This window comes from Panthera onca, chromosome B2 (genome assembly GCF_046562875.1).
Source record: "Panthera onca isolate mPanOnc1 chromosome B2, mPanOnc1 haplotype 2, whole genome shotgun sequence".
NCBI lineage: Eukaryota > Metazoa > Chordata > Mammalia > Carnivora > Felidae > Panthera > Panthera onca.
The window spans coordinates 121,619,752-121,641,851 of record NC_138343.1 but is presented as its reverse complement, the minus strand read 5'-3'; the positions used below and the strand labels follow the sequence as shown (position 1 = coordinate 121,641,851).

The following is a 22,100-nucleotide window of genomic DNA, read 5'->3' as shown; positions in this document are numbered from 1 at the left end:
GTAATGATTCTGATTACTTCATAATGATTTAGTTTATCTTCTTCACTTTTGTTCTCCCTTAAGTATACACTGGAGTTTTCCAGAGACTAAGTGATACGTGATAGCACAAGAGAGTGACAGCAGAAGCAATTATGAACATTTGGCTGTCTTTTATTAAGCAAGATATTAAAGAGTTTTTCAAAAGTGTGGAACAATTCATTTTATGTAGTTATTTTTCATAAAAGACTAACATCTTTATGTTGACATTTAATAGGTTAGCTATTTGTTATTTTTTTCAATGAATTAAGAAATGTTCTTTAAATTTCTCAATTGTAATTTCTAATATGATAAATATGGTTATATCCACATAGAAGTTTTTGGGGGTCTTCAAAATTCTTTAAAGACTCTGAAGCCATCCTGAAACTAAAACAATTTGAGAATTGCAGGTATGAAGAAGGTGAGCTGGAGTGGTGGAAGAAGGGTTCATTCCACAGGTTGGGGGAGCTTGAAATAGACTTTAAAGGCAGCCAAGTTAGGGGTGGGTGAAGAGGGACAGGGAAGGGTGTTTCAATATGGGGGCAAAGTTGTAAATAAATGGGAATGGACCTCTTGTATTCAGGCACTCAGAAATTTGGCAGGCTGGATTGGGCACCTGGGTTGCTCAGTTGGTTAAGCCTCTGACTCTTGATTTCTGCTCAGGTCATAATCTCGCAGTTCGTGGGTTTGAGCCCCACATCGGGCTCCGTGCTGACCAGAGCCTGCTTGGGCATCTTTCTCTCCCTATCTCTCTGCCCTTCCCCTGTGCTCTCTCTTCCTCTCTCTCTCAAAATAAGTAAATAAACATTGTTTTAAAAATGGCTGGCTGGAAACCAGAGTTTGCATAAGAGATAAAGTGGTATGATTGATTGGGCCCACGATGTAGAGTATCACTAATGGTAGCCCAATACTTGACTGTGTGGGATGTGAGAAGTAATGGAAAGTTTTTGGGTAGGAGACAAGCATAATAGTACTTCATAACCATATTTTAGAACAAATTAATTCTGGCATGGCATGTTGGAGATCTTGAGGTAGGATACATCAGAATGAGAGAGTCCCACTACAAGGCAGTTGTAGTCATTAATGTGTGAGGGGAAAAGGGTCTAACCTTGGGATAATGGTGACAAAAAGGAAAAATATGGGATGAATACAAGAGAAAGATAGAACAAAAACCAGCATAATTTAATGACTGACAGGTAGGAAAGAAGGGAGAAGAGTCAAAGATGTGCAAGACCTTTATTATTAATTGTTCATTGAGTGCCTCTTCTAGTACAGTGCCAAACCCTGGTCATACAAAGAAGATTGTAGTAGCTTCAGTGATTTTACTTTGGTGGTGTGGCAGAGTTTTCCTCAGCCGCATCTACTGCCGGCAGCAAATGCTTATAAAACCTCCTGATTTTTCCTTCAATTTTTATCCTTTTTTATCACCCCTCCTTTTCTAAAATGTGCGGATGGAGAATGGAGGGCAAAGATGGGTAGCGTGGTGTCCACTACCTTGTTGACACCTAAGAAATGTCTGTTGAATATTCCACTTTCCTAGTCGCTGCTTGTAATGCTGCCTGCTAATAATGCTGCTGAATCTTGGTGCTACTTGTGACGTACCTGGTACCTGTCCAGAAGGCAGACTCTTGAGCTAATAGTCTTTGACTGGGCCCGGCAAGTTGCACTTGACCCTCTGAATAATCCTTATTAACTGTATGTAGAAATAATGGTTACTTACAGGTGCTGTGATGAACATATTAAAAGACATTTGTGAGGTAGTACCACGTTTGTAGCATATAGTAAGGGTCCGATATATGTTTAATTGAACTTTCAGTATAACAAGAACTAAGGCTCACGAAAGTTTGGAAGAAGTAGAACTAGGACAAATAAAAGTAGTATTTTCTACAGTAGATATTATACATGGAAAGTTTTGGGTTCGTCTGGTAATTCATAAAAATTAACGAAGAAATTTTAATAAAATTAATGAAGAAGAAACCAACAAGAGGTGATTGATTACTTTGAAAGTACCTTTCGGAAGGCAGCCACAAATGATGATGATTTTAGGAGAGAAAAAGAGAGAAAATGAGCATTCATACATTCTGGGCTTAAGCTAGACCCTATAGGGCATTTATGGTCTCAGAATTAGTTGAGGTTCAGCAAATATCACTTATTAGGTGTCATGGAATAAAGATCTGATATGACATTTTTTTGTGCGTGGCTATATCTTTTGTGCAGTAGTGACAACTTTAGAGTACCAGATGATGGCATTATTGCTTCGTAGTTTAGGTGAATTAAGTGCTAGTACTCAATTTATTGAGTATAAATTGACTTTATTTTATGGAGAACTGATTCCCTCTTTAGGAAGTAAAATAATTTACTATAGTTTTCCATCATTCTGTTTACTTGCTTTTCTCTTTCTCTGCATCACAGTAGAGGGACTTAAAAAAAAAAAAATAAAGCTCTACCACTTAGTAATTGAATCAACAACTAGCCTTCATATTTTAATGTTTCTTATTTTTCTTAATATGTGTTTTCTTAGGCTTGCCGTATTCCAAACAAGCACCTCTTCTCACTAAATGCAGGAGAACGAGGATGTTTTTGTCTTGCTTTCTCTCACAACGGAAGAATATTAGCAGCAGCCTGTGCTAGCAGGGACGGATATCCGATTATTTGTGAGTAATAATTCTGCCTGTTTAATCTGATCGAAGTCTATGTGGAAGACATTGTTTAGTTTTTAAAATTCATTGAAATCTTAATTTGAGTAATCCTCCAGTTTTTTAACAATAATTTTACAGCTTTCTATAAAATTTATGTTCAGGAGTAGAGAGAATGACCAAATGAAGGATGGTAAGTTTACTTTTAAAACATGCAGGAGGATTTTTATAAGCATTTTCTATTTTAAAATAGAAATTTAGAAATGTGCAGGCATTAATAAATCTCATGAGGAATTCTAGTCCATTATGGTCAGTTGGTAACAGTGATAATTTAAATTATGAAAGCCTTTGAATTTCATATGCATTAGAAGGGTTACATCTGGCTCAGGAGTATCTAGAGAATGACTTCTCATTATGGTAGAGAAGTCAGCAGTGGCCCAAAACCCACTCTCAAATTGCTTCTAAAAAAAATATAGAAAACCTTGTTGGGGTGCCTGAATAGCTCCATCAGTCAAGCCTCCAACACTGGATTTTTGCTTAGGTCACGATCTTATGGTTCATGAGTTCGAGCCCTATGTTGGGCTCTGCGCTGACAGTGAAGAGCCTGCTTGGGATTCCCTCTTCCTTTTTTCTGGAGGTGCATGCTTGTGTTCATGCACTGTCTCTAACCCTCAAAAATAAACATTTAAAAAATATAGAAAAAACCATATTAAAATTTTCTGTAACAGTAGAGATCTTTTTTAAGTGAGCATCTCTTCTAGACTTAAAGGCATTAAGTACTTTCCCTTACTTATTTTTCCTTTTTAAATATTTACTTATTTATTTTTGAGAGAGACAGAGCGAGTGAGGGAGGGGCAGAGAGGGAGAGAGAGAATTCCAAGCAGGCTCCACATATCAGCAGAGACCCAGGTGGGGCTTGAACCCATGGACCACGAGATCATGACCTGAGCCAAAATCAAGAGTTGATGCTTAACCAACTGAGCCACTAGGTGCCCCTACTTTGCCTTATTTCTTGCATAATTATGAAAACCAGCTTCCTCAGCAGGAAGTAACCCACTCCCTATGGGCATCTGCCCAAAGCACTAGGTAGTGTTGAACTTCCCTCAGTCTCACACAGTTTATTTCTTAGCAGATTTATTCTTTCAGCAGGGACTTCTAATTGGCTTGATTAACATTTTTTAAATAAACATTAAATGTTAAATAAATAAATATTTTTTTCATGAAATGTTAGTTTAAAAAAAAACAGATTTTTTTTGTGTAGTTTTATTATAGCCATGCTATTTTAAAAATTCATCAAAACCTATTCATGAAGGAGAAAAGATTCTTAGGAAACATACTCCAGAGTGTTAATAGTGATTTATTTCTTTCGGGCAGTGAAGGAATTATTTTCATTCTCATTTATGTTTTCAACATTTCAGTGACAAATGTTACTTTATGCTTAAAAACAACTTGTGCAAAATGCTATATAAATTTAGACGTACTTATTGCTTAAGTCTCAAAAAACAGAAGAAGAATTTGGTCTTTGGTTTTTGATTGTTTGGTTATGATGTGTCTGCTTGAAATTTATTTAGCTTGTTAGATGTGTGGATTAATGTCTTCACAAAATTGGGAAGTTTTCAGTCTTTCTTTCTTCACATTGTTCTATCTGCTCCTTTCTATTTTTTCTCTTCTGAGACTCGTCATCTCTTTGTTGGTACACTTGGTGGTGTCCCACACGTCCCTGCAGCTTTATTCTTTTATCTTCATTCTTTTTCTCTCTTTTCCTCAGACAGCATAATCTCAAATGACCTATCTTCAAGTTTGTTGATTTTTCTGCCAGTTCAGATTTGTTATTGAGCCCCTCTAGTGAATTGTTTATTTCCATTATTGTATTTTTCAACTCTAGAATTTTTTGGGTTTTTTATATATAATTTCTGTCCCTTTGTTGGTATTTTTTGGTGAAAATTATTCCTAATTTTTAAGGATAGTTTTCTTTATATCTTTGAGTATATTTGTAAAAGTGGGCTTAAAGTCTTTGTCTAGAAATACCAACATCTTGGCTTCCTCTTAGACAGTTTCTGTGGACTGCCTCATTTCTTTGTATGGCCATAGTTGACTGCTTGGTTTTTCATGTCTCCCTAATTTTGTGTTGAGAAGTAGATATTATTACAGTGTGGCTGTTCAGGAAATCAGATTCCTTTCTCTCTACCCACCCACCCAGGATTTGTTGTTGTCTCTGAAGTCTCTGCTCACTTAACTTGGTGGTCAGCCACGGTTAGAGATTTTTAAATGTCTTGACTGAGCAGATCACCCAGCCTTTGCCAAGGGGATCTGTGTGTGCATTGGGATGTACTCTTAACATGTTGTGGTAGGCAGTTTGCAACTCTGCCATAGCCTTCACTTTATGTTTGCACAGAGCCTCCTGAGGTCAGCCAGAGTGAGAGAGGGCCTAGAGTCTTTCACTCACATGTACATGTCCTGCTAGATTCCCAGGAGTTTGTTGGGTCTTTCTGAAGTCCCCTATGGACATCTCATTCTCAGTGTTTTCCTTTTAAGTTTTTTGCTCAGCCTCTTCTTAGCCTCAGTTGGCATCACTGCCTCAGACAGCTATGCCACTGATTATTTCAGCGTGTACCCTAGGGTTAGGGCTGTTCGCACAGAGCATGCTCTGAGCCCAGTTAAATAAAGCCAAGCCCTGAGAATGGAGACTTTCAGGGAACTGCTAGACTGTGTTAATAGTAGCAAGTCTTGGGGATGGGGATTTGGGGGAGCTTCATACCTCTTCTGCCCCATCCTGTGGCTGCTATGCTGCTGGCTTTAAGTTGTGAGGCTATTGATTTTTAAAGCTCCTTTGGAGCTTGGGGGAAGAGAATGGGAACACGGCAAGTCAAAACACCACGAAGCTCAGGTTCTTACCAAGATTCAGCTGTTTTTCTTAAATAAATGCTCCTCATATTGTTGCAAACCTTTGTTTAATTTCTAGAGTTCTGAAAAAGTTAATTTGGATAATTTTGGCAGTGTTCTCTTTGTTTTTATCAGGGAGCAGATATTCGGAAGTCCTTCTGTTGCTATTCCGGAAGTAATTCTGTTCTGCTTAGTACTTTAAAGGGGATTTGGTTTTACCACTAGGTGGAAGTAGAGACTTGCACACTTTGTTGTTCTAAATTCAGTCATTGTCTTGGAAGATTTTATTGTGAACCTAACTTACAGGAAAACCACAATGCCTTTTAATCAGATTGGGTCTTTGTTAATTCTCTTACTAAATCATTTTAGTATTAGAAATTTTTTCTGACAATAGCACAGTTCACATTTTTTCTTCAAAGAATTAAAATTCTGTTGGAATTTAATTTTCAGTAAATTAATGCTTTATTCATGAAAGCCCAAATTATAGAATCTTTGGAGTTGCAATTTAAATGTTATTTATTATTTGATTAATGATTGTCAAAGATTATTAGAAAAATTGCTTTGAAGTGATGAGAATAAATGTTAATTGGAGCATATTGTAAAATTTTGTATGTGGAAATTCTTGTGTCTAAAGGAAATGAAAAACTGTTTTTAAGTAGACTTTGAAATTTTTTATGCTAAAATATCTTTGGTGATAATATTCTTGGAGGCAGTGCTTACCTTATGTACATACAGATTATCGTAAACTATGTATTTATGTATTACTGGATTGAGAGTCTCTGTCCTGGAAACCTACTAATTTTTGAATATTTTCATTAGTATACGAAATTCCTTCTGGACGTTTCATGAGAGAATTGTGTGGCCACCTCAATATTATTTATGATCTTTGCTGGTCACATGACGATCGCTATCTCCTTACTGCCTCATCTGATGGCACCGCCAGGTTAGTATCCTTGAGAAGTACTTCTTCTGTACGTTGCTTGCCGTCAAGGAAAGTAACTAATGCATCAGTTATGTTTGGATGATCAAGTGACTATCAGAGATGCATCCTACAGACTGATTAGATGAGTCGTAGTGCAAAATTTTTTTCCTGAAGATGTTTTTGTTAAGTGTATTAGGTAATGTATAATACTTTTGGTCTCAGTGTCTTTCAGTGATCATTATATACACTGTTTGATTAATACTTTGACATAAGGTTATTAAACAATTGATCTTTTCCCCAAAATATAAGCTCTTAATGGTAGGGGTCTGTCTCCACTGTTAGCTCTATGCAGGGGCCAGGCCATAGTGCTGCACTATACGTGGTACAGGGCCAGTAAGGTTTCCTCTGCTCTCCAAAAGTATGGCATTTCTATGAAATTCTTCCTAGGACAAAAATGGCATAAAATGAAGAAGTAATTACTGTTAATGTATATGGAAAAGTTTTTGAGTGTTCCCAGACCTAAAAATAGCCTCTTGGACTTTTCTGATACCAAAGGACATGTCTTGCTAATGGATGCACACAATAAACTGGGATAAAGCGGAGATGCTCACAGATACAGTTCAGAGCTAGAGCAGCTCAATGTGGAGATGCTGAGTGTGGTTTCCAGGGAAGAGCTTGACGGTGCTACTCGCTGCTTGGGGTGTGTGCTGCCTCTGTAAGGGCTCACTGCAAAACAGATGCTGAACCATAGTTTTGCTTTTCTCCTTTTTTCATCAAAGCAAAAATTCTCTTCAGCTGTCTTTGGGTTAGTGAAAACAAACCAAAAAGTACTAACACAGGTCTTAGGCAAAAGCAAAGTGGTATAATGCAGACTTTCGAAAAGCAGGGGAAACTTGTAAGTGAATATGCACCTCATGTTTTAAGAGTTTTCTAGATTGTCAGTATTTGCATTTTTCAGAATGTCAGTCATGAAATAATCTAACCCCTTCCAACCTAATAAGTATCACAGTAGCATTTTTAAAAACTACTTTGTGAAGTGCCATTGACACTGTTTTAGCTGCTTGCTCTACCTTGCGTGTAATAGAAATGTATTATTAGGCAGCTTTTCAGAATGCCTTTATAGATGTCATTTAATTTGATTCCAACAAATGTAGGTGGGTGCACATAAACATTTATTATTTCTTTTTTTTTCTTTTCTTTGGAATTGCAATGCACTTTCCAAACACCCTTCATTTTAATGGGACTCTGGCTGATAATCACTGAGGTTCTTTTTTTTTTTTTTTTTTTTTTTTTTTTGCTATTTTTTTTTTAATTTTATTTTTTATTTTTTAAACTTTACATCCAAATTAGTTAGCATATAGTGCAACAATGATTTCAGGAGTAGATTCCTTAGTGCCCCTTACCCATTTAGCCCATCCCCCCTCCCACAACCCCTCCAGTAACCCTCAGTTTGTTCTCCATATTTATGAGTCTCTTCTATTCTGTCCCCCTCCCTGTTTTTATATTATTTTTGTTTCCTTCCGTTATGTTCATCTGTTTTGTCTCTTAAAGTCCTCATATGAGTGAAGTCATATGATTTTTGTCTTTCTCTGAGTGACTAATTCCACTTAACATAATACCCTCCAGTTCCATCGACATAGTTGCAAATGGCAAGATTTCATTCTTTTTGATTGCCAAGTAATACTCCATTTTGTATATATACCACATCTTCTTTATCCATGCATCCATCGGTGGACATTTGGGCTCTTTCCATACTTTGGCTATTGTTGATAATGCTGCTATAAACATGGGGGTGCATGTGTCCCTTTGAAACAACACACCTGTATCCTGTGGATAAATGCCTAGCAGTGCAATTGCTGGGTCGTAGGGTAGTTCTGTTTTTTGTTTTTTGAGGAACCTCCATACTGTTTTCCAGAATGGCTGCACCAGCTTGCATTCCCAACACTTACTATTTCTATACACTAAGAAGCTGATACTTGGAGCAGTTCGCGATCCCCTCTGACTTCACTCTTCTGCTTCCTGCTTTTCTAACACACTTTGTAGCAGATACTCCTTGCGTCTGGATCCCTTCTTTTACTAGTCTTATCAGCTTCCTTTTTAATATAAGATGTCTAATTGATTAGGATGTTATCATTACCGTTTACTTTATATTTAAATGCAAAAGGTAGTAATTGGTGAGCATTGATTTCCTTCCCTGTGTAGCTGGGAACCTGCTATGCGTCCCTCCTTACGTTATCCTCCACAACCTGTGGTCTGCTTGTTTTCTCGGCATAGCCATTCTGTCTGATGCCAGGTTGTACTAGAGAACAGTTTATAACCCTGCCAAGGCCTGACTGGATTTGTAAGTCTTAAAATCACTTGAGCTCTCATCTCAGCTGCACAATCCTTTTCCTTATCAAAATTCAGCTGTTTCCCCTCATTTCTCTGGCGGCATATCCAGGCCTCATGGCACTTCAGGTTCTGTACACTGAGTCACATCTTCCCACTTTCATTAGCTGAATGCCTTCAGCTTACAGTGAAATTAAGCCAGACACGCACTTCCTGTATTTCCCTCTGGTTTTCCACCCAGTGTCTATCATGTACCCATCTTTATCTCTGTCTGCTGCCTTAACAAAAATGTGAATAAAGACACTTTTTCCGGCCACTCTTTGATCTATGCTTTTAATCTCAGTCCTTCAGTCTGCAGCTCTGTTTCCTACCTCTTGTCTCTTCACTATCTTCCTGTTTATTGACTTTGTCCTGTCATCCTAAAAATACGTTCACATCTTCTTATCTTAAGAAATCTTTTTCTCAACTCTTTCTCCTTTCCAGACTACCACATTATTTTTCTTTCTACACCATCAAGGGCATTCTATGCACATTGTCTTTACTTCAACCCAGTTAGTCTGGCTTCCACTCCCATTCTGCTAGATACACCTTCTTCAAGAGGTCAGCAGTCACTTGCTGATTTTCAGATCCCAGGGCCAGTTTTGGTCCTTATACTGTTTGCTTTCACTGCAGTACTTAATTATTGACCAGTCTTCAAATATTCTCAGTTAATGGTTTCCTTGACAACCTCTTCTGTTTCCTTTTTATTGTGACTCTGGCCAGTTCTCATTTCCTGCCTCCTGTTCCTCCTCCTCTGCCTATCCTCTGTAGATGTTTATTCCTGGAATCCTCTTCTTGTCATCTTCCCTGGTTTGGGGTGCTCGACCTGGTCTCTCTCATCTTTCCCGGTTTGGAGTCTCAGTCATAGGCTGTGACTTCTAGCGCCCACTTTTTTCTGAATTGCACTTTCTGTTACATACTTCTGTCTGGACTGTCCAGTGGCACCTCAGATCCGACTTGCTGATAATCACAAAACTTTGCTTTCCTCTTTTAGTCCTCTTGTGGATTTTTTTAATGGCATCCTTATCCACCTTGTCTCCTGAGCCAGGAACCCAGGGAGCCTCGTTTCTTTTTTTACTTCCCACCATTCCTCCCCGCATCCAAGCAGCGCCACGGTCTGTCGGTTCACCCTTCTAAAAGGCTCACCATTCTGTCACACTCTTTCTGTCCTCACTGGTGTTACCATCATTCAGGCCCTTGCTATCTGCTCTTAAACTGTTGGTGCTGAACTTTCCCACTGTTCAGTCTTTTGTTCCTCCATCTTTCCAAAACCATCTTTCATAATGCCTTGATTTTCAGAAGTCTTTGATTACCACCACCCTTTTGAAAATGTTCCAGTTCCCGGGGCGCCTGGGTGGCTCAGTTGGTTGGACATCCAATTCTTGATTTTGGCTCAGGTCAGGTTGGTGGGATCGAGCCCCATGTCAGTCTCTGTACTGACAGCATGGAACCTGCTTGGGGTTCTCTCTCTCCCTCTCTCTCTGCCCCTCCCCTGCTCACATGAGGACATGCGAACACATTTTAAAAATTGTAAAAGAAAAAGGAAAGAAATAAAGAAAGAAGGAAAGAAAGAAAGAAAGAAAGAAAGAAAGAAAGAAAGAAAAAGGAAGGAAGGAAGGAAGAAAGAAAGAAAGAAAGAAAGAAAGAAAGAAAAAAAGAAAATATTCCAGTTCCTTAGCATGGCATAACAAGCATGTTTCTCATTGACCCTACACCCTTGTCCTGTGCACTTGCTATATGCCCTCGGCCTCACCCACACAGTCTTTTGAAATGCCCTTAGTATCTTACCCTCTTTGAAATCCCTGTGCCCTGTAGCCTTGCCTCCTCTTCCTGTGCTTAAATGCCCTTTTCCTAGCCTTCCTGCCCAACTCAGTGACTCAGCAAACATTTAAGTGCCCTTTATGAGCCACCATGGGCTCATAGTCATCATTTAAAACTCAGCTCAGATTTAACCATTTCTTGAAGACTCTTGGATTTTTCCACACCGCACATAATATGTTGCAGTACAGTATACTTTTTTCTTTTTGTAGCTTTGAAATTTATACTGATTGAGAGCTCTTGGCATCATAAAAATAATGTGTAAGATTAACTGAGTGAAGAGAGAAACATTGTGACTAGAACCAAAAAGAGTGAGGTTTTTGAAAGGGGTAAGGACTACTAAAAATGAATAAGCTAATGTCAAAAGGAAAAGAATTAGAGTTGGTAATGCCAAGAGTGGCAGAGGGATGAGTTTCTCTGGCTGTTTCTTTCATCTTCCTGGGGATCCACACCACATGTTAGTGTCTCCTGAGTACAACTGTTTCCCACTGGATAGCTCTCTGCCATGTAAGTTTAACCAAAATCTTTAGCTGTCATCCAGATAATTTGTATTTTTCTCTAACCGGCAACTCCTAAAATAATCCAGTTTTTCCCATGTGTAATGGCTCCAGTTAGGCACATAGGTCCCTATGCCACCCTTAATCCCACATACTGTTTAACTTCATGTTTTTTCTTACCCAGTTGTAATAATTTTTTTTTGTGCGCTCACCTAGTCATTACAAGTTTGAGTATCTCCTTGTTCTTTGTGATTAGCCTATTTTTCCCCCAGACTCATTAATATGTTTCTTTTGTTCTTGGATTCAACCATTGCTTGCTTGATGAAAGCCATCATTCACACCAGTTAGGTCTTCACATAAAAAGCTTCATTTTTATTTTAAAATTTTGTGTCTGGATTTTTTTTTTTAATTTTTTTAAAACATTTATTTATTTTGAGAGACAGAGACAGAGCAGGAGCAGGGAAGGGGCAGGGAGAGAGAGGGAGGCACAGAATCCAAAGCAGGCTCCAGGGTTTGAGCTGTCAGCACTGAGCCAGATGTAGGTCTCAAACCCTTGAACTGTGAGATCATGACCTAAGCCAAAGTCAGACGCTTAACCGACTGAGCCACCCAAGTGCCCCCAAAAATGCTGTGTCTGTTTTAATTTAGCTGTTTTTAAGGTATGATTGCTTCATTTCTATCCGCTATATAGTATTTCAGATTATACCACTGACATTTTTTAGCAAGCAACTGAAGTTTTCATCTTTTAAACAATCTTTACAATATTAATCACAAATTAATGATTTTGTTCTTTAAGTACTCTATTTCATGCAGCATTCATTCATTGAAAGTATTGCTATGGTAAAAATGTTTATGCAGTGACATACATGCTTTATTTTTACTTGAAAACCTGTTCTTTCACTTCCTTCATCATTAGTTTGGATTCCTAGTAATTGAAGATCATATCCTGTATTTGAAGCAGCTGCTGAAAAAATGCATAGAATGTTATTCTTAAATGGCAACCATATTTTTTCTTTCTCCAATAATTTTGAAAAGGACTTAATTTACTTTAGTTCTTAGGTAGTAATTAAAAGAATGAACTGTAAATCTCATTAAAAAATTAATATATTTTTCTAATTCTAGTAATTTAGTAAAAAAAAAACAGTGTTCTACACTCATTTAGTAGCTGTCTGTTGTTAGATTTTTCCAATTTTTACACATTGACTAGAATTGCAGAGTTTCTGACATAACAATTTTAACGCTTGAGATTTACTCTTTTGTCAAGACTGTAGCAGTGACAGTAACACTGCTTTTTAAAAATTGTCCATTATTTAGAGGAAGAGATAACGAGAGTGTTGAACATAAGTTGATTATTTAGTGTAAGGTAGTCTGTTTTCTATCAAAAATCATAATTATTTTAATCTTATGCAAGTATTCATACAGTTATTTCATTATGGCTTTTAAGTCTTTGAGATCATGTTCTTTATCTATGCTATGAAATTACATATATAAGGTTAATGGAGTATCTTGTTCTCTAAACCTCTACAGTGAGCACTTTGCAAAAGCAATATACACAACCTAAGTGGGGAATAATTAAAGCTCTCTCTAGATTTTATTTTTTGTGTGTAATGTACTAAATGCAGTATTTTACCAACTATACAGTGTGTATTTAATCAATGACAAAAGTAGGTATGTTTAAGAAAAACAGACCTATCCAAATATAATTTTTCATTTTACAGTATAGTTACAATTAGTAGACAAATTAACGTGGTTCATAATAACTAAGAAATAGCTTTGTCAAACTGTAAAGAACCCCAGCCATCAAATCTTTGATCATATTATTTTTGATTGTTAGGAAATTTAGTTTACCATTGGTTGTTATCATTGCTTACTTGAGTCCCATTGGCTGTGTTTTTAGAGAAAGTTTTAGAAACTTGTGCATTTCAGAAGCAATATATAACTTTTTATCCTTTTCCAGGATATGGAAAAATGAAATAAATAGTACCAGTACTTTCAGAGTTTTGCCTCATCCTTCTTTTGTTTACACGGCTAAATTCCATCCCGCTGTGAAAGAGGTGGTGGTTACAGGGTGCTATGATTCCGTGATACGGATATGGAAAGTTGATATGAGAGAGGATCCTGCCGTATTGATCCGACAGTTTGACACACACAGGAGTTTCATCAACTCTCTCTGTTTTGATGTTGAAGGTATGTCACAATATATTCCAAATGAAAGATAGTTGCATGAAGAATTTTTTTAATTTTATTTCACCAAGATAATTTTTTAAGTTTGAGAGGGATTTTGTGTATTGATAATTGTACGTATTTGTATATATGTGCATTTTGCAGATCATGTGGTAGATGTAGGCACAGATTTAGCACTGACGGAGTTTTGTTTGTAATTTTAAGTTCATTAAATTCCTAAACATTTATATTCAACTAATATTTACTGTGAGAACCAGTCATGTATCATATCTCATAAATATATTTCATTGGATTGGTGATTATCCCCTCAGTAGGTTTTTTTGTTTTTTGTTTTTTGTTTTTAAGATTTATTTATTTATTTTGAGAGAGAAAAGTGTGAGTGGAAGAGGGGCAGGGAAAGAATCCCAAGCGGGCCCCACACTGTCAGTGCAGAGCCCAATGGGAGCTCAAACCCACAAACTGTGAGATCATGACCTGAGTGGAAGTCGGACACTTAACTGCGACTGAGCCACCAGGTGCCCCCTCAGTAGGTTTTTTTTTTTTTTAAGTGGCTTTTGAGTGAAAGGGTTAAAATGAGGAAGAACGGGAAATACCAAAAGAATATTAGATAGATAGTGGGAGAAACCTGTATTTTACACTGTGTACTGAGCACCACTGCATTCAGCTAACAGTTAATAGGTATATGTTATAGAGTCATCTAAATGTATCTGAAGAAATTTTCAAGAAAAAAACATTTTCTATTATCGGCAATGCTTAAAATGTTTTCAGCTTTCTCGTATCATGAACATGATTTCTATGAATACGAATTTTATTTATATATGTGTGTGTGTATGTTTATATATATATATGTATATATATACATATGTTTATATATGTGTATATATATATATAAAACTTTGTTGCACTATTATTTTCTTAACAAATTCCTAGATGTGAGGTTACTGAGTCAAACATTTCTAGAGTCCTTGCTATGTGGTTTAATGTTTTAAATACTTTACATGTGTAAACTAGTTTATTCCTCACAAAATCTGTATGATTATGGTATATACCTTCACAATATTTCAGACGCTGGATATACAGACTATAGCTATAATTAATTCGTATGGGATCCAGATCAAAATGACAATACTGCTAATATATTCATTTTAACTATAAGGATGTTAAAAAATTGGAACACATTTAGAAAAGTCAACCAAGGATAGAAAGGTGTCTGTAAACTTTGTCATAGTAGAAGTAACCCAGATTATGAAAAGAGGAAGGAATTTCTTCAAATATTTGACTAAGACCTCTATACATGAAACAAAGAAAGTCAGTCTGTGTTGCTTCCAGTAGGTAGAGATGGGACCAAAGCTGCAGAAGGCAGATATTCTTTGTTCAGAATTAGGAAGAACATTCTAGCGTACAGAGTAGTTCATCAGTTGAATAGCTGCTTTGTAAAATATTAAGTTCACAGTTGCTAGACAATTGTCTGTTCATTATGGTGTGGTAGACATTCCTGAGTGGGTGTGAAGTTGAATTCGTTGGTCTCTGAGGTTCCATTCAACTATGAGAGGGTTTGACTCTAAGAATGTATGTTAAACTGAAGCACCTGTTACTTTTTATTTTATTCATTCCCTGATCATTTACTGAGTTTCTACTGGTATCAGGCACTTTGCTAAAAGTATGTATAAAATATAGGTGTTTTTCCAGGAATACAAAACAGATTATATAGGTTAATGAAAGTGAGCAATACAGACATATTGGATAATTCAAATAATTTGTTTGGCTTTATAATTTGAACCATATACAAATGCACTAAGATGCTCATTTCTTTTTGTATTCAAGTTCAAGTAAGTGACAAAGGGAAATAAGTCAAAAGTAATTTGGTAGAGTGAAGAATTCATTTAAAGATCATTGGGATTTGACTACAAATTGTGTTTTGGTTTTTGGCCTTTTTTTTTTTTTTTTTTTTTCACTAAAACACCTTTTAATACCCCTCTGCTTCTTTGTTATACTGGGCTGTGTTTTACCCATTTCATATTATTTGTTTCTACCTGTGTGTAGCACTTATAAAAGAGTAATTTTACTTTTTTTTAAATAGGTCATCACATGTATTCAGGAGATTGCACAGGGGTGATTGTTGTTTGGAATACCTATGTCAGAGTTAATGATGTGCCACATTCAGTGCATCACTGGAGTGTAAATAAGGTATAAGATCATACTTCATATTTAGGGTTTAATTAAAGAAATTAGAAAAAATTGAGCCACATGAATTTAAAAATATGATGTCAGGACACTCTGTTCTCTCTTCTCAAAAAAAAGTGAAGTTTTTCTCAGTCCCTGCAAACTATCATTGATTAATTATCAAGTCTTCCTGATGGCTAATTGGTGATATAGCAACTTAGTGAAAATTTTCATTTTGGTCAGACTTCTCTTCCTTATTTTGAACCCTAATTTGTGATATGGCGTTCAGTGATCCACTACTGAAATTATGCTCAAATGAGGCATATGTTAATATTACCATCTCTAAGTCATAACTTCTGTTATCTGCTATTCATATTCTTTCTTTTGACCCAATAACATCACTCTAAAAACAACATGCTCAACATTTTAACAGTCATGTCTTTCACAATGATGTAATCAAAATTAAGTAATTATGAGTGGGGTCTACTATTCAATCACTATAATTGCTTTCATTTAAACTTTGCTAAGTAGGCAGAAACAAACGAATAATCTTTCATTTTTGGAGTGTTTTTAAGGTGGCTGGTATATTAAGCAATTTTGTTGGTGCGTATTCGGTACTTTTTAGTTAAAAATACAAAGTGAATTCTTAAACTTGAGTTTTGTATAAGTTGATATAGTTTCTAATATGCTATAATTTATTCTTAAGTTTTTGTTCTTCTATAACAGTTGTCCTCATTTGAAGTAAAGACGCTCTAAGTGAAAAAGAATTTTTATGAACTTTAGTTGAATCTATCAGATCTGTTTAAAAAACTGTCTATTCTATTTTTAGTCATTCTCATCTAGTCTCTCAGATTAATGATTGATGGCTTGGAATTCGTGTTGTAGATTAATTTCACACACTTTGAAAAGAACTTTCTAATTCTTATATACCTGAGGGATTGGCAAAACTCCAAAGTCACCTATTCCAGTAATTTGCGTGTAGAATGCGAAGTCTATTATTTGTGTTAAATATCGTGTGTTTCTTTACCTCAGTATAGTAGCTAGCTAAAAGGCAAATTTATCTTCAAAATCGACAGCCTGGTAGTTACTTGAGACAGTCCAAAATAAAAAGTCAGGAAATGAACTGGAATGTCTTTCAGTAGCTAATGCCCTAGAACAAACTGTAGACTCTGATTTCTTATGTGGTTCTCTTCAGCCAGCAGTGAGACATGTGAGGTTATATTCAGCTGTCCCTTAAGATGAAGTGTCCGTGTGCTGTTGCACGCACTCCTTGTTACAGGACATGGGCTTCAGAACTAGGGCGTTCTTAGTTTGAAGATGAGTACGATAAAGAAAACTATAAAGGAAACCATTAACAGATACTACAAACGCTAGACCTGCTAGCACTTTTGTCAAATTCATGCCTAACATAACTTGTTAGACAGCTCTGTGTTTTTGATTTTGCACCTTTGCATCTGTGTAAATGTTTCTCAGACCCCCAACAGTGCATCCCCGACCCCAAGTTGTTGTAGTTCAATTAGTATAACCCCCATCTGTGCTGTCAGTGTTTGGCTCTTTTCTGTAACTTTTAAAAAGGAGCTAGCGGCGGGTCTCAGTGTCAGACAGCGATAGCGTGGGCTCAGCTGCTGCTCCCGGAACTGTAGCCCTCTGTACTCCAGCTGGTGCCAAACCGCCCCTGAAGAGGAGACCCCTCTAGGAACTGGCGACAAAACATAATGTCGGAGCCTCGAAGGACATGAAGGCTAATTCCAAATTCTGCCTGCAGTTAAAGCAGACTTTCTGTTGACTCTGTGGACTTTAGTCTGAGCAGTTTTGCTTTAGTAATTCTTCCTTGTGAGGCTTATCCAGGCAGATTTTCCTTCAGTATGTATGTCTTTCTTGACATCATTAGCCAGGAGTCTTCCATGGCTGCCTTAAATAACTATCAAAAAAAAAAAAAAAAAAAAATCCTGGAGGCTCAGGTGCACTTTAGATTTGGCTCCACCATAACCCACCACCACAGGGAGGAAGGCATTGCTGCTGGAGGTGTAATGGACGTTAATACTGCTTTACAAGAGGTGCTGGAGACCACCCTCATCCACGGTGGCCTAGCACGTGGAATTCGCGAAGCTGTCAAAGCCTTAGACAAGCATCAAGCCCGTCTTTGTCTGCTTGCATCCAACTGGGATGAGCCTCTCTCTGTATGTCAAGTTGGTGGGGAGGCCCTTTGTGCTGAACACCAAATCAACCTCATTAAGGTTGATGACGACAGGAAACTGGGGGTATGGGTCGGCCTCTGTAAAATTAACAGGGAGGGAAAATCCTATAAAGTGGTTGGTTGCAGTTGTGTAGTGGTTAAGACTATCTGTGGCAGAGAGTCTCAGGCCAAGGATGTCATTGAGGAATACTTCAAATGCAAGAATTGAACAAATAAAAATCTTGGTTCTTGTTCCTTAAAAAAAAAAAAATCCCTAAAACTACAATCTAAATTAAATGAGCTCAGAATAAGATGCCAGTAACATACCTTTTTCAGGATAAAGTGGAAATAAGTACATGAAAAAATGATCTCATACTGAAATAGAATTTGAAAGTTAACTCCGTACTAACTTTTGAAGTTATAAAAATTAGAATCTTTCTTATATGATGGTAAGCAAGAAAATTCAATGTTAGAAGTTATGTTTTAAGAAGTGCTGTTTATTTGGGAATATACTACAATAATGCTAATTAAGTGTAGCCGTATATAACAGTCAAAAAATACATATTATCAGCTTTATTTTCAACCTTCATTGGGAATTCTTTGGCTAGCAATTTTAAAGGGCGCTTTAAATTATAATTGAAAATGACTTCTTCAAATTAGTTTTGTACTCTAAAAGAGGCTTCATATTCAGTAAACTGTTCAGTGCTAATATTTTATAATCTTTTTTAATCATTTCAGGAAATTAAAGAGAGTGAGTTTAAGGGGATTCCCATAAGTTATTTGGAGGTTCATCCCAATGGAAAACGCTTGTTAATCCATACCAAAGACAGTACTTTGAGAATTATGGATCTCCGAATGTAAGTATATTTCAGTATTGACAGATTAAGCACTCATAGAATAAGAAATGAATTAATTCATATTTATAAAATGCAGCTGTAGTTTTTAAATAGACAGTTTTCCCTCTAGAGGACATCTGACAGTGTCCGGAAGCATTTTTGAATGTTAGTATTTAGTGGATAGAGACCAGATAGTATATAGTGGATAGAGACCAGAAATACTGCTAAGCATCCTACAGTTTGTAAGACAGTGCCCCCACCTCACAACAAAGAGTTTTCTGGCTCAAATGTGAATAGTTCTGAAGTAGAAATATAGTCAGTTGCTCTTTGTTGTCACAATTAAAAAAAAAAAAGAAACTTCTGCCTTAGATATCTTTTACTTTTATGATACTGGTATAGCGTAGTGCTCTGATATACTACCATAACAGAATGAGATGGCTTTTGATTAACATGTCATTGTTTTTCTTATTCTGTTTTATTTCTAAATAAGGAAAGGAAATATCCTTAATGTTAAAAGCAGAGAAGCGGGATTCTGGACAAACCAGCATGGTCTTCTGATGGTTCTTATTTGGTGTTAATAGTACTTGTAAAACAAACAAGAGAAGGCTAGTTCTGTTAGTTGTCACTATTGTATTTTGAAAGGAAAATGTGGTAGTCTACACTAGTTTATTCTGCAGTTATCTTTTAGGGCTAACTGTTAAGGCCTTCAGTGTTTATGTGGAGCTGTTCAGGGTACTGACATCAGTGCTATGAGAGAATGATTAGCAGAATTAGTTCATTAGGAGTTTATAATCTAGTTGAACTGCCTCCAAAATAACTCACAAAGCATTTAATGAGGCTAAATTGTGAGATCTTCTAGGATTGGAATCTGCTTATTCTTCTTACATACATAGTACCTATGTTATGCCTGGCTGATAGTAAGCACTTGATATGTATTTTTTTTTAATGAAGATAAATACATAATAAGAGGATTATATCCTTCATGGCAATAGTAAAGGTGATGATAGGTCTACTATAGCCTTCTATTAAAGGCTCTATGGAGAGGCTGGCCTTTGAGCTCGGTCTTGAAGGATGGATGGAATTTAGAGAAGATAGAAGTGTTGTCAGGAGGGTGGAAAACATGAAAAGCCTGGAATAAAATTCAGAGGTAGGTTAATAGAAGTTGTGTTCAAGGCAAGGTGGGTAAATCTATAGAAGCATAAGTTTCTTGATAAGGAGTGCTGAGAGAGAATTTCTTTGGTTTTAAAGGTTACTCATTTATTTTGAGAGAGGGTGCACATGCATGCAGGGGAAGGGCAGAGAGAGAGCGAGAGAGAGAATATCATAAACAGGAGAGCATCCTAAACAGAATTGTACAGAGCCCAACGCGGAGCTCGATCCCACAAATTGTGAGATCATGACCTGAGCCGAAACCAAGAGCCGGACACTGAGCCAACTGAGTCACCTAGGAGCCCTGAGAGTTTTAGAAGTAGAGATTAGAGCCAGATTTTAGAAGGTCAGGCCTTAGAAGTTTGGTTATTCTCTTTTTAAGTAGTATGTAGTATTCAGCGTAGAATCATGCTTGAGCTCTAGAGGCAAACTGCTTAGAGTCAAATACTGCCTTTTCCATCCCTGACTAACTGATTAACCATCCTGTGCCTCTCTTTTCCTCCTCATTCAAATAGGGGAAGTAATATACCATATTTGTAAGGGTTTTGCGGGGAATAAATTAGTTTACACATGCAAAGTGCTTAAAACATTACACCGTATAGCAAGGACTCTAGAAATGTTTGACCCAGTAACCTCAGGTCTGGGAATTTATGTGAAAATAGTTATAAAGCAGGGAAAAAGTACAATTACACAAGCTTGTTCATAGAAATCATGTTCATGGTAGGAGAAAGCTGGGAATATTCTGTTGTCTCATAGTAGAAGATTTCTTAAGGTACGTTTAGACTTGATATAATACATACCTACTAAAATGATAATACCTAATTTATACACTCTGACACAGAGGGCCATTATTCATGAGTCATTGTTAAATCGGGGACAATTGTGTGTCTACCTGGCACATAGTGAGCACTAAGATAATGTTAGTTATTATTCACAAGCGAAAAAGTCTAGAAAGTTGAATACCATATTTAATAGATGATTTAATTATATTTTTATCTAATATTTCTGCAAGTGTCCCAAGTCTGCATTGTGTGATTTTAAAAATTTATCACATGGGGTGGTAAATGGGTGGCTCAGTCAGCTCAGGTCTTGATCTCACAGTTTGATTCATGCTATTGAGCCCTTTGTTGGGCTCTGGATTCTCTCTCTCCCTCTCTCTGCCCTCCCCTACTCGTGCACACTCTCTCTCTCAAAGTAAGTAAACTTTTTTTTTTTTAGTTTATTACCTGGAAAAAATATGAGTATAAAAATTTTGTACATTTTTCAGTAACCAACTCAAATGCTACTTCTATAATATAGGCTCTCTCTGCATAGCTAGAAATAATCACTTTTATCCAAATCTGCAAAGTACTCTTTTTGTTCTTTTATGGCACTTTCTGTATCCATTTTCTGTTTTACATGGATGCATTCCTTCTCTGTCCTGCTAAATTAGAAACTCCCTGACCTCCGGGACTATCTCTTTCTTTATTCTACATCCGTCATAAAATGTCTCCCATGTAACAGAGTCTCAAAAATCGTTAAATGCAGGTGAAGTATTTAAGAGAAAAGGGTTTGTTTGTTTGTTTGTTTGTTTGTTTGTTTGTTTGTTTTTTAACCACCAGTCTTTTCCATGGTTAAGACAGGTTATATGTGTGAAATCTTTTTTGTTTATAGATTAGCAGCAAGGAAATTTGTAGGTGCAGCAAATTATCGGGAAAAGATTCATAGCACTTTGACACCATGTGGGACTTTTCTCTTTGCTGGAAGTGAGGATGGTATAGTATACGTTTGGAACCCAGAAACAGGTAAGTATTTCATTTATCTTAAAAATATTTTTTGGTTTGTTTTTATTTTGAATAAGGGTGAAAACTACCATTTTCTGGAATAATTTTCAAGGAAATTCTGATTTCAGGTTCTCAATTATGTTTATCAAAATGGAAAATGGGAAAGCTGATAATGGAACTAAGCTGCAGTCTAAATTTGTATTAACATTCTGTTCTTTACTGTTTTGATATCTTTCACATTATAATTCAATGTTTATAATGAGATATTATCAATCTTAAGAGAAGTATTTTTTATTGTGGTTGATATACAATATTATATTAGTTTAAGCTGTATGACAAACATAATGATTCAACAGTTACATAATTACAAAATGCTTGCAGTGATCAGTGTAGTTACCATGTGTCATCATACAAAATTATTATATTATTGACTATATTCCCTATCCTATATTAAGAGAAGTATTTAATTAAGATTGTAATGCAAAATACAAAATATTTATAAGCTGAATTTGGAATATAAGTGAGTATACAAATGGCTACATATCTATAATATATTTTGTTGGAAACAAACATATTCCTGTCGAAGTTTTGATGTCCGAAACTTAATAGCAACTTACCCGGGGCGGGGCGCCTGGCTGGCTCTGTTGGTAGAGCATGGAACTCTTGACCTCACGGTTGTAAATTCAAGCCC

The 22,100-nt window shown here is 36.5% G+C and overlaps 1 protein-coding gene and 1 pseudogene across 11 annotated transcripts in view; both read left to right on the top strand.

The window, feature by feature from the left end:
- The window catches only part of AHI1 (Abelson helper integration site 1), a 223,593-nt gene that overhangs the window by 39,213 nt on the left and 162,280 nt on the right, over nt 1–22,100 (top strand). For all 11 annotated transcript variants that reach the window (XR_013555779.2, XR_013555777.2, XR_013555778.2 and 8 more), the window contains 6 exons: nt 2,537–2,669; nt 6,354–6,477; nt 13,096–13,325; nt 15,403–15,509; nt 18,400–18,518; nt 21,300–21,430. Coding sequence is in view for 8 of the 11 variants with exons in the window: in XM_078447348.2 (XP_078303474.2) it covers nt 2,537–2,669; nt 6,354–6,477; nt 13,096–13,325; nt 15,403–15,509; nt 18,400–18,518; nt 21,300–21,430 (844 nt within the window). In the remaining 3 variants the exon portion in view is untranslated. The remainder of the gene's footprint in view (nt 1–2,536; nt 2,670–6,353; nt 6,478–13,095; nt 13,326–15,402; nt 15,510–18,399; nt 18,519–21,299; nt 21,431–22,100) is intronic.
- Nucleotides 17,313–17,948, top strand: LOC132667671 (small ribosomal subunit protein eS12 pseudogene; annotated as a pseudogene).